The sequence below is a fragment of the Staurois parvus genome, unplaced genomic scaffold (genome assembly GCF_062004578.1).
Source record: "Staurois parvus isolate SC_StPar_1 unplaced genomic scaffold, SC_StPar_1.0 ptg000275l, whole genome shotgun sequence".
NCBI classification, from domain to species: domain Eukaryota; kingdom Metazoa; phylum Chordata; class Amphibia; order Anura; family Ranidae; genus Staurois; species Staurois parvus.
In genome coordinates this window covers 4,597,050-4,617,687 of record NW_028318071.1, presented here as the reverse complement: position 1 = coordinate 4,617,687, position 20,638 = coordinate 4,597,050, and the positions used below count along the sequence as shown (strand labels likewise).

General features: G+C 40.0%; 1 protein-coding gene across 1 annotated transcript in view; it reads left to right on the top strand.

The window, feature by feature from the left end:
• The window catches only part of LOC149459093 (neuritin-like), a 62,052-nt gene extending 42,159 nt beyond the window's left edge, over positions 1-19,893 (top strand). The window contains exon 3 of the mRNA XM_089681649.1: positions 17,631-19,893. Coding sequence (XP_089537775.1) covers positions 17,631-17,919 — 289 coding nt within the window. The 3' untranslated portion in view covers positions 17,920-19,893. The remainder of the gene's footprint in view (positions 1-17,630) is intronic.
• Positions 19,894-20,638: the final 745 nt, after the last annotated feature.

The window sequence follows — 20,638 nt, the reverse complement described above, 5'->3', positions numbered from 1 at the left end:
TCCAACCAAAAAAAACTTTCTCCTTTTAGTATGTGCTTCCACCATCCACTAGTGCTGTAACCAACATAAACCACACTCACCAGATACTGGTGATTTGCACGCCTTTAGGACTTTTAGGGATCCTATACCCCCTCTACAGCCTCCAGGACTCCATTCCACCAGATAGGGATCAGATTCTCCTTTCAATCACTCCTGATGTATCCTTCCACCCAGCGCCACAGTAGTGCAAGAGAAAAAATGTATATAGTGTAATATTGCTAATACTCCTTTATAGTAGCAATAATAATACCAGGCCACTCACTGAAAGGAATTGGCTCCTCTCGTTCCTTCCTGTAGCTACCGACTCCCGTCAGTCCCCTGGCCCTGACCAATGTCTGTCCACAGGCCCGGAGTTCCCTTTGAGATACAGGAAATTGCACACAGACACAAGGTGATATCTCAGAAGGAACTGAATTTATTCTTCCGTGTTTAAACTTATATATGAAACTTAAAACAATACATAGAAATATAAGAACCAATCAATTGACAGGTATGCATTGACCAATCAGAATATTATATACGTCAGTAATGCCCAATCATTTAGCATTTATGTTAATTATTATTATATGCCTCAAGCATGAACTTTTGATCAATATAGAAAGTAGACAACTTCCCTTTTAGCGCTGGCTATAGTTTATTAATACTCTTGCAACAGGAAAAAGCCCACCGCAGACTTTCAGTCTTATGCTAGGTAGAGGAAAAAAGGAAGTTACATCTGAAGGGAAAAGAGGAACCTCAGACTCTTATCGAAAGTAAGAAACAGTCTTAAAACACAAATTCATCTTTAAGTACTGACATAAGTCTTAAGATGGATACTTATCTTTAAAATGGCAAATCTTAGGCTAAGAGACAAAATGGCGGTATGGTAATGCTGAAAGGCTAATTCCTTCAAACCCCCTCTTAGGTCACGCACGTGACCTTACACCTTTTTTACAGGTTGGTACCTGGGGCCCTTAGTAGGTCCTTTATCAAGATACTGATTCCACATGGTTCTAGTAATGGTGGCGTCAATAAGTTTCTGCATTAAACCTCGGATGCAGGGGATACAACAGCAACCACACAGAGTTTATACTGCAGCAGCCATTACTATAGAAATCAGCATAGTTTTCATCAGAGTTCCCCATCTACCAAACCAATTTTCAAAAAAACCAGCTAGTGGATTTTCTACTCCTGAGTTTTCAGCCAATTCTTCAGACAACATTTGGAGGCCTTGAAGGGCTCTAGTAATGCTTCCATCAGGAGCGGTGTTATTGGGGATAAAAGTACAGCAGTAGGAACCAAACATTTTACATACTCCTCCTTTCTCAGCTAATAACATATCAAGAGCAATGCGGTTTTGCCAAGCAGTAAGGGATGTTGCATCAAGTTGGGCAGAGACCCCCTTTAGAGCATCTCTAGTATAGTTAACAAACCTTTGTTGATTATAATAAATGTAATTAATCCAATCCACATTTTTGTTAGGCTGTACCCATATAGCAATAGAGGCAAACCCTGCAGCAATCTGGTCCTGAGCTTTAAACTCATCAGGGACTCCTCTTGGTACACCTATAGCATCTATGTAAACTCTATTATCAAAGGAACCACGGGGTGCATTTCTTTTATACCTTCTAGATCTGGATTTTTCCAAGATGGGCAAGCTTCTTATCCCATCTTCTACCTTGATCATAAAGAAAGGCATGAGAAGATGGGTCAGAGCACAGCTTCCCTTCCATCTGTTGGGGAGTCTGGCTCTGAGTCTCATATCTCCACACAGCCACCACACATCTGACAGTTGCTGCCGGTGGTCCTGAAACCATTCCTTCCGGTAGCCTTCTGCGGAGGTGCGGATGGTCTTAACACAGTAATTAGGTGGGAATATACCTAAATCTTTACCCTTAGCATCATCATGTTCAAAGCAGGTGAAATTTCCTGGTACCGGTTTAGAGGCCAAAGGTAAATTTCGTAATCCGGTAACAGGGAACTTCTTAACAAAATCAGAACATTCCTTCTCAGTGATGTTATCTTTATACATTCTAATTAGGCAGGACATATTAGTTTCTTCTTCTAACAAAGGAACTGTGGCAAGTAGGGGGCGGGGATTGGCACATGAAACACAGTCTCCCTGTCCCTTACTTTTAGTGGTCCATCTCACCCATTCAATCCATTCATTTTTGTCAGAGTAACCAGTTTCAATGCTTAATCTGTCTTCTGATTGCATCACTACTCCTGTCACCTCATTATCCAGTCGATTCCTAACTTTGGGGAATGAATTGTCTATGGTATTGACATGGACTCTTGGGGAGGGTTTTACCTGTAATATGAGGTTGGCCCAGGGGTCTGTTCCTGACACAGTAATTCCCAACCTATATTCCCCACTATCTCTGACCTGTGGGTTCCTTATTGTGAAAATGATATTCCCTTGGCCTTTTGCTATAGAGATTCTTTGATAGGTGCCTACGTCACCTGGGGAAATTCTAGCTGATTTGGTCTCCCATTTATGGGGGTCTGTTGTCCACCATACATTCTCCCAGTCACCACATGACTTATCCTTCCCACACATATATACATTATGAGGTCCAAGATCATAAGTAACTTTAGTCGGGTCAAACACCTGGTTCTTAGTCAGAGTAAACACTATGGTCTGGTTTGAATCCTCAGTAGTCAAGACTGGTGTTTCCTGTACCCCCCATCCCTTATTTGGTACAAAGGACACTCTTCTCAACCTTCTCTTAGTGCGCGTTAGACCTCGTTTCTTTCTGACACTAGAATGTGGTGTACTATGGTTTTGTGTGTGCACTGGTTCTGCATTATCTGGGTCACTAGCTTAGATGGAGGTATTACATATACTCTTAATCACTCCATAATCATCTGGGTGATAAATACAGTTAGTTATTGTCCATACTGGGAGGAACACAGTCAGGGCTGCTAGTATGAGGAGGCAAAATGTCTGCCCAGAGTTCTGTGAGAGCATCAGAAAGGTCATCTTCTTCAAAGACTTTTACACCGGCTTCACTTCCTTTTTCTTCTTCTGTATCTGTGTCTTTGCCTTTGTCTTGCTTCTTAGGGGCTTGGTTCACCCTTTTTACACGGCTGGCATGGATCCAGGCCTTGGAATCCTCAGTCAGGACAGCGGTCCTGGTGACAGCGATCACAGAAGTGGGGGGCCCAAAGGGATACTCTTGCTTCCGATTCCTATGGAGGGCTTGTATCACCACACGGTCCCCGACTTGGAAAGAGTGAGTTGGTTCCTGTGAAGAAAGAGGAAAGGTCCGAGCAACATTTCTTTCAACCTTGTCCAAAGTTTCAATAAGTTTTCTCACATATTCCTCCTGAATCAATTCCAAATCCCCTCTTTCTACCATGAGTGGCTGTCTGGCCCAGGGAGTGGGAAAGGGCCTACCCATTAGAACCTCAAAGGGGGAGTAACCTGTCTTTTTAGAAGGAGTCATCCTTACCTCTGCCAAAACTGCAGGCAGTACTTTCTTCCAGTTTGCAAAGGTACCTCCAGTAGCTTTCCTAATTTTATCCTTGAGGGTCCTATTCATCCTTTCCACTATACCTGAGCTCTGAGGGTGGTAAGGAATGTGAAACTTCCACTCAATTTTGAGTGTTTTCACCAAATCCTGACATACCTTGGCCACAAATGCTGGACCGTTGTCAGAATTAATCTGGAGTGGACATCCCCACCTGGGAATAATTTCCCGTGTAAGGATCCTCACTACAGTTTGGGCATCTTCTTTTGTGGTTACAAAGCTTTCTACCCAGCGGCTAAACATGTCCACAATTACCAAAAGATATTCTTGTCTTTTTCCTTCCTTTGGCATGTGTGTAAAATCTACCTGTAGGTGAGTAAAAGGTGTTGATGGGTATGTCAGGTGTTCATGTCTTGCCTTGTGAGGATTGTTTGGGTTATTCCTTATGCATGTAATGCATCTAGACACATATGATTTTACCAAAGAGGGAAGGCCAGGAATGAAAAAATCATTATCCAGCAGTTCACATGTAACCTGCCATCCCCTGTGACCTACTCCATGATACTGTGAGATGAACAGAGGTGCACTGGCCTTTGGAATGCATGGTCTCCCCTCTGTGACACAAAGTCCAGTTTGTGGATTTTTTGTCACACCAGCTGCATTCCACTGCTTAATATCTTCTGATGTAGCATATGTCTGTAAATCCTGCAATGTTTGATCCAACAGTGGCATTTCAGGGGTGAGCATTGGCATCTGGATCATGGCAGGCTGGGTAAGGGCCGCCTCTTTTGCTACTTTGTCAGCTAGAGCATTTCCCTGTGCAATATCAGTTTGTTCATTTGTGTGTGCCCTACAGTGTAGGATAGCAAGGGATCTTGGCAGTTGTATGGCTTTGAGTAAAGCCTTCACCAGAGATGAATGTGAGATGGATTTTCCATCTGCTGCAATAAATCCTCTCTTTTTCCAAATAATTCCAAAATCGTGGCACACGCCAAACGCATATCTGGAATCTGTGTAAATATTTACATCCTGACCCTCAAAAAGCTGACATGCTCTTGTAAGGGCTATCAGCTCAGCGGCCTGAGCTGACTGGTATGGGATGGGTTTTGCTTCAAGTACTTTATCTGGCAACTGCACCACCGCATATCCTGCATGGTAAACAGTGTCAGTGGGTCTCGAGCAAGAGCCATCTACAAAAACATTCTGTGCCTCTGGAAGAGCCACAGAAGACATATCCTGTCTTAGGGAGGTGTCCTGATGAATCAATTCCAGGCAATCATGCTGTGGAACAACTTCATCCTGCTCTCCCTTTAAGCCTAATAAGGCATTTAAAATTGGAGCTGGACCTGAAGTGGGAGAGGTATATTTTATTCTCAACTTAGGGTTTGACAACAGTATAACCTCATATCCACTAAGTCTCTGGGCTGACATGTGTTGGGTATGTATATTCTTGAGTAGAATAGACACATTGTGGGTGGTATGTAAGGTGGTCTCATGTCCCAGAGTGAGTGACGTAGCCATTTGGACCACCATAGCGCATGATGCTAGTGCTCTGAGACACGCAGGCATGCCTTGGACCTGTACTGGAACCATTTTTGAGAAAAAAGCAACAGGGCGGAGTTTTCCTCCATGCTCCTGGGCCAGGACCCCTGCCATAGTTTTACAATTTTCCCTAGCATACAGATGAAACATTTGATTATATGCGGGCAGACCAAGACCAGGGGCTATTACCATAGCATTTTTCAGATACACAAAAGCATTGCACATATCATCTGACCATTTCACAAGATCTGACATTTCTGAACCTGTGGCTTGTCTCAAAATGTTGTCATAGTAGGAACAGTCAGGTATCCATTGGCGGCAGTAACCAATCATACCAAGAAAGGTGAGCATGTCTTTCTTGGTCAATGGGCGAGGCAGACCCATAAGAGCCGCAGCTCTTTTGTGGCTGACTTTCCTTTCACCTTTTGTGAGAACAAAACCAAGGTATTCAACAGTTTTCTGACACCATTGTAGCTTTTTCTTAGACACTTTATGACCACATTCACATAACCAGTTCATGAGATCTACACTATCCCCTTGGCTGGCTGCCCGATTAACACTACAGAGAAGCAAATCATCTGCGTATTGAACCAATACTGAACCATGGCGAGGAGTCCATGGCTTTAAGGTAGCCTGGAGGACAACAGAGTAGACCACAGGCGAATCTACATACCCTTGCGGTAATTTACACCAAGTAAGGGTCTTTCTCCTGTAACGAAACGCAAAAATTGGGCGTGTCTCCTTGGCAACAGGGATTGAAAAAAATGCATTTGTCAGATCAATCACTGTGAAAAACTCAGCATCAGCTGGGATGGAGGAAATGAGTGTTGGTACATCAGGCACTATTGGGGCAATGGGAATCACAAGATCATTAATGGCCCTCAGGTCCTGCACAAATCTGTAAGAGCCGTCCGGCTTCTTAACTGGATTTATTGGGCTGTTGTATGGTGAAATCACCTCTTCAAGGACTCCTTCCTTGAGAAAGTGTTCCACCATGGGCGCTATTCCTTCCTCCTTTTCTTTTGACAAAGGGTATTGTTTGTGAAACACAGGTTGAGCCCATGGCTTCAGTGTGGCCTTATATGGAGTGCAGGAAATGGATCCCACATCCAAGGCACTTTTTGCCCAAACTTTGTCATTAATTGTTCCAGCAGGAAATAAGGGGTCTTCTTTAGTAATCATTGTCATGGCAGGGATGATTGGCATTTTGGCAGAGTGAGCCACTATACCACCTCTCTTTGTGGATTTCAAGTTGATGTTCAACTCTCCCATGAGGTCTCTCCCTAACAAATTAACTGGACAATTGGGTATGATTCTGAATGAGTGATCTAGCAGAGTGATTCCTTGTATGGGGTCAAAAATTGGAAGAGGCGGTGTTTTATAAGTCTTGGTCAGTATCCCATTTATTCCCATAGAAGGTTCAGCATTCATTATCTCTCCCTAATAATAATCCTCACTCAGACTCGAACGAGTTGCCCCGGAGTCCAACAAGAATGGGGTTAATTTGCCCTGTATATGCAAGGATACAAGGGGTTGTTCCTTATAGGAGTGAGAGACAAGCGGGAATGCTGGGATACCACCTTCTGGGCACCTTCATTTATTTTGTGATTGTGTCTGCCAAGAGATAGGAAACCTCACATTCTGCTGTGGGAGGTCCCTTTGTGGTTGGCCTGGGGAGGGGCTATGCTGGGCGTGGTCATGAGTTTCATATGGACATTGATTTCTCCAATGATCCTCAGCCCCACAGTTAAAACAACCCGTGTCCCGTCCCCTATTATTCCTCCCTCTTCCCCTAAACCGGCCTCTGCCTCGGTTATTGAAACCCCCCCTTCTCTTGTACGGTGGGTTTGTGTGAGGAAAGGGATCTTCCTGAAAATGAGTGGCCACCGCCTTGGGTATCTCTAGACATCCGGCAGCATCTTTCTCAGTCAATTTCAATTGAAATTGTTCTCTGGTACAAGTGGGCCATTCAGAAATCATCTGTTTTACAGTTAACATGACACTGGGTTTTAGATTGGACAGGAAAGTCTGAATCAGTAGACTATGCATGGTGTCTTGCAATGTCAGTCCTGCCTCTTGTGTCCATGTCTCATTAAATCTTTTCCAAAAATCTAACACAGTTTCTCCTGACTTTTGCTTGCAGGCTACTGCGGTAGGGAGGGAGGATCTAGATTGGAAAGCTCGTTCCATTTCTTCTGAGACCTCTCTCCACATATTGTCCCTACCATCTTCTGTGTTTAATTTATAATTTGTGGCAGTAATGTCGCCTGCTTCTAAGATGGATATGGTCCCAACATTACCCCAATTCCAAGGGGAAGTTTGTCCCAATATTCCATCGAGGATAAGGCGCATATCCTCTTGTGTGTAATTTCTACCTTTACATGCTTTCTTCAAATAGCTCACAGTAGCCGTTGAAGAAACAGTGGGTCTTGGACAATGTTTGACAATCCTATTTATGTCTTCTATCTCAATGGGTTTCTTTAATAGATTGTCTCCTATTGTCATGAAGGGCATCTGTTGTGTATTGGAATCAATACCATATTGGGTATTGTTGCGTGTGTGTGATGGACTTAGCATGTCCACTATACCTAGACTATTAGCTGCTCTGAACAGCAGAGAGCCTGAACTAGCGGATTCATCAACAAGTGAGTCATCTGCTTCAGTAGTTGAAGAAACAGCTATTCCCCCTGTCGCTCCCTGTGTGGTAGGACTTTGAACCACACCCTGGGAGGGCGCGGGAGTTTGAACTGTACTAGGCTGTGTGGTAGAAATGTGAACAGCACTAGGTATTTGAGGGGTCTGTGGAAGTGTTGGTGCTGGAGGTGCAGTGGGGTGTTGGACTGCATAATGTCCGGCTAAAAAATCAATATCTTCTTCAGTAAGAGATGGATAAAGTTTTGTGGGCTGTGGGACAGGTGGGACATATGGGGGAGGGAATGGCATGAGAGGGTGTGTGGGTCTGTCTATTTCTGACTCTAATGCATGTATTTTAGTGGCATCTACATTTCTAGCTTTGGCTTTATTTTGTTTCCCAGTTTGTCTATGAAACCAGAGAGGGGCAAATTCTAACCAATTTTGTCCACCTTTGGTCATGTATTTCTGATCCCACACAGGATCTCCCTTATACCATGGGAAAGCCTGTTTATCCCCCAGACAGAGACCCCTAATCATATCCATATGAAAAGTATCATTACTCCCATCACGGGGGAACGGGTCAACACTTCCCATGAATTCACTCCAGTCTGCTAATTTATCCACCCAGGGGTTAACTAGATAGTAATCTGTCCCACAGATACGGGCTACATAATCTTTACATGTCTCACCAACATTTGGGGGAGGGAGTTTATCCTTACTTTGACCACTTCCCATTTTTACACTTACAAAGGTCTGTGTTACAAATCTGTCCTATAGGCTGTCCCAAAAAACAGGGGTCAACTTCCAAATGACAATTTACTTTATAAAAATGTCTGGACTTAAGATATTTATTGGGTCTTTCTCTAGTGGTTGACCAAAGTGGAGATTATAACCTGGATATACAATACTTCTAATAATATCCTGACTCTGACTAACTCCCACTTTTCTAACAATAAGCCTACAACACAATTTGAACAAGACATTTACATAGGCACCCAACTCCGTGTCACCATGCTATCACCTTCTCTAGGTCATCAGCCAATAAGGCCTAGCTAAAGGGGTGGTGCGTCTTACAACGGAAGTTGACAATACCTTCAGTAACCGCTGGCCCATACACTTACCAACTGGGCACTTGTGTCACACAAACAAATTATCTTATACTTCTATGCGATAGGAAGAAAAGCAAAGAGTTGCAGGACAGAATTGATCAACCCCGGACTTTTCCTGGTTTCTTCTCAGAGAAACTCTTTCCCAGTCTCTTCTCATAAGAGACTGTGCAGTTCCCAAAACTGCCTCTAGTCTTTTCCAAAAGACCTTGTGCTTCCCACAGCACTTTGCGCCTGGCCACTGGCGTCTTAAGACGCGAAGCCCAGTGCTACCTAAGGGCATGAGATTTTAATCAGAGCCTTTCCGGCAAGACAGACTAATTGACAGAATGACAAAAAATCTTACTTACCGAAAAGGATGATTATCTCATCCCGGACACGAGCCCCCAGTTGAAAGGAATTGGCTCCTCTCGTTCCTTCCTGTAGCTACCGACTCCCGTCAGTCCCCTGGCCCTGACCAATGTCTGTCCACAGGCCCGGAGTTCCCTTTGAGATACAGGAAATTGCACACAGACACAAGGTGATATCTCAGAAGGAACTGAATTTATTCTTCCGTGTTTAAACTTATATATGAAACTTAAAACAATACATAGAAATATAAGAACCAATCAATTGACAGGTATGCATTGACCAATCAGAATATTATATACACCAGTAATGCCCAATCATTTAGCATTTATGTTAATTATTATTATATGCCTCAAGCATGAACTTTTGATCAATATAGAAAGTAGACAACTTCCCTTTTAGCGCTGGCTATAGTTTATTAATACTCTTGCAACAGGAAAAAGCCCACCGCAGACTTTCAGTCTTATGCTAGGTAGAGGAAAAAAGGAAGTTACATCTGAAGGGAAAAGAGGAACCTCAGACTCTTATCGAAAGTAAGAAACAGTCTTAAAACACAAATTCATCTTTAAGTACTGACATAAGTCTTAAGATGGATACTTATCTTTAAAATGGCAAATCTTAGGCTAAGAGACAAAATGGCAGTATGGTAATGCTGAAAGGCTAATTCCTTCACTCACATTTCACAAAATCAATAAAAGCATTGTTTATTTGCCTTCAAACGGCCAAACATCGTTCCCATAGCATCCACAGACAGCTTCAGAAACCTCACAGCCATCTAGCAGAGGATAACAGAGTGTTTCTCTAACCAACATCAAAGATGGCTGCTTGGAATGCACCGCTCAGCGTGTGTTCCACTCACCGGAAGTTGCATAGGATGGATAGATGGCAGACCAGAAGTGCGTCTACAAGTTTCGCCCCTCCCACAGGGCGTTCACGTATGTGCAGGAGCAGCCATCTTTGATGTTGGTTAGAGAGACACTCTGTCATCCTCTGCTAGAAGGCTGTGAGGTTTCTTCTGAATTGTTTTAAACCAAATATATTCTCTAACGTTTTATTTTACATTTTTTTGAACTACTAAAAGCCCATGAATTTACAATAAGAGGGGGGGTACAGAGACTAAAATGGACCTTACCTTGTACTGTGATGTCTGCTTTAATCTGTTCATGACCTCAAAATGTCAGTCAAAGGTTTTCGTAAGTGATATTAAATTAACTGTAAAGTTATGGGCATATGGCAGCATGCCAAGCTGAAGGTATACAATTCACAGAAATTAAAACAATTTTGATGGGACCTTGTAAGTACAGAATGATAAGAGCTGATAACCAGTGTACAAAGAGCAACTGCTGCAGGGGATGTAACAATGTGTGTCAGAGCTGTAGAAGAAATAGAATATGCAGTTCAGTTTTGGGCACCAGTTCACAAAAAGCACGTTGGAGAACTGGAGAAAGCTCAGAGATGGTCAGCCAAAACAGATAAGAGGCATAGAGGAGCTCAGCTATGAGGAAAGATTAGCGGAACTGAATTTATTCTCTGAGGAGGTGATTAAGGGGGGGATATGATCACCATGTAAATACATACTGTAAGTGGTCCATATATTGAACTTGGTATAGAGTTACTCACTTTAAGGTCATCACAAAGATCAAGGGGACTCACTTTACATCTGGAGGAAAAGAGATTTAACCTCCACATACCCAAATAGCAATGATAACTTGCCACAAATTTGTGGCAGTTTTGAATTGTAAGTCTTGTTAACTTGCTGCACATTTTAACTGGCAAGTTGTATACTTGTAGAGCACACAAGTTGTAGAGTAAGTAAGTTGTAGAGTAAAGTTCTAGTTGACACTTTTCCAATTTGCTCTGCAAATCTACAGCAGGGAGCAAAGATGAAAATTCAGCCATGGTGACCTCTGTGGTGGGATGACTATTGCACAACATAAGTGAACCAGAAAATGCTTGTTGCAATTGCGCAACAAACTTGTTAAGCCAGGCAAGTCTAGCAATAGTCATTTTCAAACATGCAGCTCAATTGCTTGCTATCTGGGTTTTTTATTTATTTTATTTTTTTATTGGTTGAACTAGACTTGTGTCTGATTTCAATCTGATTAACGAAGTAGCTGTATGTCATTGTAATAAACAGTGAAAGATGTCAGGTGCTTTATTTATGTTTTTCTTTATTTTTTGCTAAGATGCAGAGTTTGCTAGATGCTAAGTGACACTAAACACTGGTTTAGAAAAATAAAAATTCTATTCAAGTATTCATTTTTAACTCAAAAATATTACCTTCTCTTCCTCTTAGCCTCCTAAAATCTCCAAATTCCATTTTTTTTGCTGCTGTGATCTGACTTCCCCTTTTGTTCTCTAATGAGACGGACTAGGGACTGTGGGGTGTGTAGTGTGCATAGAGTAGTGCACATGACTGCACTGACGTGCATTGCTCAGTCAAAACAAACAGAAGGGAGGATGGAAAAGGAGAGGTGTGGGAGCTCAAAGAATGTTACAAGGTGAAGGAAAAACAATTTAATTAAAAAAATACCACAGGGTTATGGATAACTATTGGGAGAGTAGAAATATTGTTTTGTGTCACTTTCAATAAATCTATATAGAGAATGGGTCACTGGAAACTTATCTTGAGAAGTGTCAATCACAAAGCTCCTCCCCATCCCGTTACTAAATCTTGTAGACTGATGCCTTCACATGTGACAGACTACCAATCTAGTTTTTGCTGACTGTGCTGACATCATCTTCTATATAGGGTTCCCCTCCCCTGTTCAGTCCGAGTCAGCATAACAGAATCTAAGAGAAAGAAAAAAGGCCTACCCTTTGTTGACATTGTGAGGAAAAGGGAGGTGTAGAAGACTCATTCTCACTACTCACCCAGGCAAGTAAAGCTGGCCAGTCACAACAAAATCAGTTACGTTTTGAAACAATAATAGATAACAAGAAAGTAAAGAATGCCACTAATTAATCGTACACGCAATGTCAAACTGTTCTCTTTTTTGGTTGATTGCACTATACTATTTTTATATACTTTTTAGAAATTATCCTGTTTGGTAAAAAAAATGCCACTAATAAATTAATGAAGTGGGACAACTGAAAGCAAATGCAACATACATGTGTATAATTTGTCAGCAGTATGATGTATGGCTTGGCACTACTCAATGCCATGTTATATTTGGTCTTTACATGAATCCACCCCTTTTCTGGCAATTATTTATTTATGCAATTGCAACATTTGCAGCACCTTTTAATCTGGTCACTCTCCTTTTAGCACTATTCTGATAAAGTATATCACTTTTATGTCAGAATGGAAAGGCTGAGGAGATGGAGAGGCTACATTTTTCCAGCAGGAACAGATGTATTAAAATAACATGGGTTTGAAAAAGTCAGTCAAAAAAAGGTTATCCCTCCGTATTTTGAGGAATGCAAACCAAGGAAAATATTTTATAAAAATGTTTAACTGTATAACTGTGGCTTAGAAATCTCCATGTATAAAAAGTCATTCAGTGTAGCTTAGGGTGTGGTTGCCAACATCCCTATTTCCTTAATAGAGAGAGTTACATTTTATGGGAATTTTAAAGCATCCTTGGAGTATATACAAAAACACTAGTTGTTTGAAAAGATCAACATTTTATTTGAACAAATTTCTTTTATTTGACAAATTAATACATATCGAGTAAGCAATACATGTTAGCCAATATAAAATACAACAATTTTTAACAGTTCACTCACTTCACAAAATTGTGGTTATTGCAATAGGTATCCAGCGGTATCCCTCAAAGCTGATTTTCATCTTGAAACCTCAAAATTTGACTGCAGATATATTCAGCCTAGGATCCAATGTGTTTTGAATACATCCGTATAGATTCTTCCTCAGGGAAAGGAGCCACTCTGTAACAATAATTATTGTCAACAATCAGTTATTAATGCATATCTTTATAATTAAGTAATGGTAAAGCAACCAAATAGGATATATGACTCACATAGCTACCAAAAATAGTCAAAAGAAGATGCTTCACTGTGTTTAGCAGGTGAGTCTCCCTCATAACTGAGGCCATCATTTGATGTGCAAGGACCATGGGGGCCACATCACAAACACTGTCATAACAGAATATATATAAAGATGTAATGCTGTGTATGATAATATCTTGGAAGCACAAAAAAGGTATCAAGTGTATATGAATTTGTAAAACTACATATCCTCTTATCCAATGTTGGTAAGGACCAGAAACTATGAAGATCACGGTAATATGTATCCTTTTAATGGACACATAAGCTAAAGGGGATACCTAGGTAAATTCCATATGTCCCCATGATTAATATTATACTGTCAATAACAATGGAATATGCTTAATATATGAGCATATAATTTAAAGATTCTTTTTGAAATAAATATCAAAAACAGTTGCTCACATCTTTTGTAACTCACCATGAACTGCATAGTAATGTAGTAGTGTTCAAGTTAAATATTAAAAGCTTTGTCTTGTTGTTCAGACCACAACCCTACAAGGGGGTAATGCCGGGCACAATATATGTGGTCCTCCCAGTATCAAACTAAATGCTGAAAGCTGTATCTGATAATGTGGCCTTTTATAGATTCCAAAGTGGGTGTGATGTGTATGTTTCCTCCCATGAGCAGATCATGTTCGCTGGAGAGGAAAATGGTGCCCATCGTGTGGTCCCCGGCGTTCATCTCAACTGTGCAAGCGCCGGAGACCAGACGAGCACCATGTTGGAGACCGCTGCCAACACGAAATAGTGTGGACTGCACATAAAGCGCATGAGAGCAAGGGGGAAAGAGAAAACTTGCCTCACTGCTCTACAAGGCCACAGAAATGGATCCTCCACCGTGTTACTGGATTAAGGGACCCCTTTCCGTGCTGGACATGTCAACATAAGACTGCCCCATCAGGAAGGCAAACACAAACCTCCACAGTGGAAAAGTTTATAATAATGACAAAAATTGCCATATAATCTGGACAGCATAACATAAACTCATCAAATAAGGAAAATACAACAAATGAATAACATTGACAAGGGAATCCCTGTAGCACAAATAGAATGGGGAAATCCCCTATAGGGGAGAAAATTAGAGTATTTAAAAGGAGTACATATTAGAAACATTTTCAATCTATTTTACCAGAGGTAAAACCCTCCAAGAAGGGTCTATAACTTTCGGACTCATTTAAACCAGGATGGCGAGTGGCATCAAGGCACCTAATCCAGCGCATTTCTTGTTGTAGTAGTGCCTTGTTCCAGTCATCTCTTCCAGTAGGACCAAGTATCCTATCTAGAGCTGAGATGGTCACTTTGGGCATCCTATATTTGTGGAATATGGCAACATGTCTTCCTAAGGGTAAATAAAGATTACCTATTCTCATAGCATGAACATGTTTATAAATACGTTTCCAAAATTCTTGGCATGTTTTACCCACATAAAAAGATCCACATTCACATGACATAAGATACACTACTCCTTTCATTTGGCAGTTTACAAAGTGCTTGGAAACAAATTTGTCTCCATTCGAAAGAATAAATTGTTTTTTATTAATAAGTAAAGAGCAATATGCACATTCTCCACAAGTGCCAACATATTTACTTGGATCACATCTCTGATCCCCTTTATATTTACTTTGTACAAGGGAATCCTTTAGAGACCCTGCCCTTCTACCGGTTATAGAGGGATTCTCACCCACCAATTTACCAATAGCTGGGTCTTCTGCCAAAACTGACCAGTGATTTTGTAATATTTTTCTTATTTTGACATGTTCATTAGAATATCTTAAGATGACCCTAACCTCCTCTTTGTCAGCCTTTTTATGATGTTTAGAATTGAACAAGAGACTATGCTTGTCCAGATTTATTACACAATTAAAGGCCTTTTTGAGGCCTATTTTTGTGAAACCTCGTGCTAGCAATCGTTTAGTGAGCTCATCAGCCTCTTTCTGAAATACACAATCATTTGTACAGTTTTGTTTGATACGTAGGAACTGACTATATGGGATAGATCTCTTTAGTGGTTCTGGGTGGAAACTGTCAGCATACAAAATTGTATTGCTGGCAGTTTCTTTCCTGAAGAGACTACTCTACAGGCGTCCCCCCATGGTATTAGAGATATTGATGTCCAAAAAGTTGATTTGGTCTTGGTCATAAGTCATAGTAAAGAAAAGATTTGAATCATTTTGATTCATTATCTCAAGACATTTTTCAATAGTGTTTCAGGACCATCCCAAAGAAAGAATATATCATCTACTGTATATATCTTTGCCAGATGGAAAATTTTGCTCCCATACCCCCAGGTAGAGATTGGCATAGTAAGGAGCACAGCAAGTCCCTATAGCCATGCCCTGTACCTGGAGGTAGTGGGAGCCTTTAAACAAAAAAACATTATGAGTCAGAATGTAGTCAAGCATAGTCAAAATAAATTTGTTAAATCTTCATTCATGCATTCCATGTTGTTGCAGAACATGTTTGACCACTGCAACTCCTTTGTTGTGTGGAATGCAATAATAAAATGATTACACATCAACTGTTACTAGATAGGCAGATTGGGGTACGTCAAGATTTTCGATAATTTTTAAAAGATGGATAGAATCTTTAACATAGGATGCAAGATTTACAACATGGAGTCTCAGATAATGGTCTATTTCTTGACTAATACCTTCCAAGATACAACCATTTCATGAGATGATAGGTCTACCAGGAGGATTGTTCATGTCTATGTGGATTTTGGGAAGTGCATAGAATGTTGGCATCCTAGGGTGCCTAATTCTAATATATTCCCATAAGTCTTTCTGAATAACTCAATTTCTTTATGCTGGGTCTACTGACTTATTAATTTAATTCATTTATGAGTGCAACAGAAATTTTCCTATAGCATGTTTTATTTCTAAGAATTTTTTTAGCACGTTTTCATACATGCAATTATCCATCAGAGCAATATTCCCTCCCTTATCGGAAAATTTAATAGTTATTTTCGTATTTACCAATAATGATCCAACTGCAGTCTTTTCAGCTGCACTTAAGTTATGGTGAGTATAATTAAATTTTAGTAATTCAATGTCCTTAGTGATCTGTCGTACTAATAGGGCAATAGCTGGATTTCGACTAAGCGATGGAAAGACATGAGACTTCTTACGAAAGCTCATATCCCGTACTTCTTCCAGTAATAGCGTTAGATCTCTAAGTGATTTGAAGTCTGCCATTGTAAGATTAGTCTCAGTATTTTTAATTTGATTAGTAAGTTTAATATAGAGACCTTTAGTTTATGTGTCCATAAAAGGATACATACAGTGTCGCAAAAAAGTATTTAGTCAGCCACCAATTGTGCAAGTTCTCCCACTTAAAAAGATGAGAGAGGCCTGTAATTGGCGTCATAGGTAGACCTCAACTATGAGAGACAAAATGAGAAAAAAAATCCAGACAATTACATTGGTTGATTTGGAAAGAATTTATTTGCAAATTATGGTGGAAAATAAGTATTTGGTCAACATCAAAAGTTCATCTCAATACTTTGTTATATATCCTTTGTTGGCAATGACAGAGGTCAAACGTTTCCTGTAAGTCTTCACAAGGTTGGCACACACTGTTGCTGGTATGTTGGCCCATTCCTCCATGCAGATCTCCTCTAGAGCAGTGATGTTTTGGGGCTGTAAACTGAAAATATGGAAAACTGAAAATATGGAAAATGTTGTCCACCACTGGGCGCACATACAGTAGTAGGCAACTCCAGGTGTCTATGTGTCTGGCCCATTTTCTAATTGCTCCTGATTTATTAAGTTTACTTGGGTTGATAATATGGCCCCACCCACTCTCACCTTCTAAGACCCTCTATTGGATAGTGATACGAAAGATTCTTGACCCAGGAGGCTGGGTCAATATTTCTATATCTGAATACACAAGTATTATTTAATAGAAATTGTCCTGTGATAAACAGTACCTGCTACAAGCTGCTAGTGGCAAACATTGATTGGATAGAAGTGGAAAAACTGCTTATGAGATTCTGTTTAAAAACTTAGATATATACCTAAAAATCTTGGATCTCAGGTTCAGACTGTTAAGCTTGGTACATACGATGAGAATATTGTATGAATAAAACCATTTTTGGAGCAATCGTCCTATAATCTGATCATTAGTACACAGCTTTTGAGAATTGATCACAACAATTCATCTGAAATTTTCTGAAGGGACAAATGCAAACATTTTTTATCATAACAGAACAAACTATTGTCAAATAATCAGTACAGTATTCATCTGTAAAAAATTGAGTGACCAGCACCGTGCATGCTCAGAAACAAAAGAATACATTACAATACATTACATCATTGTGGGAAGTTGTATTCTGTCTTATGAGAATTTTCGTAACTCTAGTAACCAATTTGTTTTCCTTATGAGACTAGCATGCAAAATAAAGGACTATCATTCATACGATATTCTCATCACGTGTACCAGGCTTAATAGTTTCCACATGTATGTATAATGTGTAGGTAATATCCCCATATTATCTATCTAGATCTTGGGATGAATTTCACAAGTGTGCCAGCAATGTCCTGGTCAACTGCCCTGAAGATACAGCTGCCATTTGGGAGTCCTTGAGACAAGAGTCGAGAAAAATCCAATACCAGGGAAATCTACATGATCTGTGTACTTCAAGAAATCAGCAGCTAAATACCATGGGAGCTGGAGATACTGGTGAAACAAACAAAGAAACACTTCGTGGTCTGGCATACATTTCAAAACACAGTGTAGTATCATTTGTTTTTGCTGGAATTCTTCAGTGGATTATAGCTGAGCAGACATAACAAATCTGTGTTTTAAAAGTTAACACATGAACTTCTTTCTACTGACACAAATGTGTTCTTATATCACATTTATTCACAGTAAATATATTGCACTACCAAATTTTATAACCCACAACAGCTATAATTAGTTACTACAGGATAAAAAAAGTTCCCATTTCTTTTTTACAAAATCTGATATCTGTTTACAACGTCTAACCTGCAAAAAATTCTAGATCACAGCACAGTTTTCCTCTCAAGATCCCTCAGCCTTGAAGCCAGCAGTGGGCTGGCTCTTGGAAGGAGTTATGCAAAAATCAAAATGCCTTGATAGAGGGATGTAAGTCTGCAGGAGTGGGCATACCTTGGCAGGTTACATTTGTATGCAGACTACATGTAATAATACTAAGCTTCCATGATTGAAAGAACTGACATCCAATGAATGAAAGGGGTGGACCGTGGACAGTAAGGCTGGGGAGAAAATGACTAGGAGAAGCTGGACATCTTCCAGTTAGAAAATGAGCTGGTCTCTATTTGATTTGATGCAGCTTCTAATCCACACTATGAGAACCTCAGAGTGTTCAGTGAAATCAAAGTAAGGAATTTCAGTATAGGAGTGGAGCCTGTACAACTGTGTTAGACTGAAGGAAAAGTTGGAGTTCACATTTAATAACTTATCAGTGGTCTAACTTATATACAACTGTTATCAATTGATAAGTAAATAATTAGTATACAAATCAGTAAAAAAAATGATCTCTATATGCAGAAAGCAAGTCTCTTTTATGCTATGCACACAAAATAGTGTGACCACAGAAGCTTGGGATAGCACAGACTTTTGAATATGAATCTAATCCTGGCTATGCACCATACATCCAATTTACAAATTTCCAGTATTTATTCATCCACCCCAATATGCAGTCATAAGTAGTCGTTATGATATTTTATTATATGCTTTTAAACCTATCTAAGGGATGCTATTGATAATGTATGTGTAACTGTACTATATGTGTTACAATATAATTCTATTTTAATGCCTGTATATTCTGATTATTAGTATGAAATTGCATTTCATGGTAATTAAATTTCGCTGATGTAATCCAGGAGCATGGCATCTTGCCAAGCTCTTGAGTCCCAAATAATAGTATTATGCAATGGTGGCAGTAATAAATTCTACAGCTGATACAACAAAGTATGCATCTGGGCTTAAAGTGTTTTTCCACCTTTCCAGTCAAATTTGAGAAACCCTCACTATATGTTTCTTATATGTTGCTCTTCACACAGCGTACCTAAAACCTTTCAAGTTATTTCTTTGGAGCAAGTTTAAACATTTATATGCAGTTTGTATTGCTCAGAGTAGCTTGCGATGTGCAATTATGGGGCAGATGTAAGGACTTTTTTTTAATGCATTACGGTACAATGAACTACTGCAAAAGCCTTGAGATTTTCAAGCATTTGTTAGGACATTGCACATTTAGTTTACAACTGATAATGAAGATCTTCCAGCACAGTATGGACAGGGTCAATTATGGTAAAATAACCCCCCCCTCCCCCTTACGATTACATAGAAAGGGAAACCTAACAGGGTTTTTTAGAAAGTAAAGGTAAGCAGCTATTTTAAATTTAATTAAAAATTTTAAAAGAAAGCTATTGCAAACATGTAAGAAGTATGAAGTAGGTGTTATCTTAATTTGGCTGCAAAAGTGGAAGTACTTTAAGAGAAAAAAACCCTCCTGATAGACTCCCATAATGCATTGAATGCTGCCAGTGGTCAGAAACAGTGCTAGTTTTTGGGGCAGTGCAATCCTCTGCACAGAAAATTATGTTTTTCCCACCTATCCCTCAGAACTACCGTAGCACTGCTAAAAGTAGTCGTTCTGCTAGTTACATTGCCACCTTGGCAATTTCCTTTACTGCTTAAATTGAATTATTGCAATTGACCTTGCTAATGTAATATCTTTGTTTGAATGTAAATAAAACTGTAAAATGTTGCTAAACAAATATAGTGCAAGTTTTTTTTATATCCAAATTATGTCTGATGGTTGTTTTTTTTTCATGTAAAATAGTATTATTGCTTCTTGTAAAAGAGTAATAGCTTTACTAAAATATGGCGTATAAAATCTCTCTCTCTCTCTCTCTCTCTCTCTCTCTCTCTCGTCCCCTTTATGTAGGTTGTGGTCCTTTAAGGGGGGGCAAGCAGAAGCACTGTGGAGTACTTAGGGACTGTCACCCATGCAGGGTGATCTGGTGATTGACAATTTTCCCAGGATTTTTAAGTCTTGTGGACCCAGAATCCAGAGGTTCAGAGAGATTTTGGGTAGGAAAGAGTCTCCAACCCTGACAAGTACTGAAAGGGCTATCTTATCTGCAAGAGAGGGCTAAAAAGGGCAGGAAGCAACCAACAGGTGTTGATGAGGTATAAGTTATAGTGTGGAACAGAACACCATTGTGAAAGGGCTGTGGGCTGTGTATTGACTGAGACATTGCTTAGTTCTTGTGCCCTTTCTGGACCTCTGGAGGAGGCAGGAACTTTAAAACCTGTTGTGGGATAAACTTATACAGGAGGTGAGCCAAATTTTTATTTCTCTATAACAGAGTGATGGACAGCTTTGTGTTGATTATGCTGAAGGAAAGCCACTCTGTTTTTGAAAAAATAAAGACTGTTTATTTTTACAAGTGCAGTTGGCTAATTATTCGGAAAATCAAACATCACATTTGGTATACCATAATAGATCAGAGTAATTGC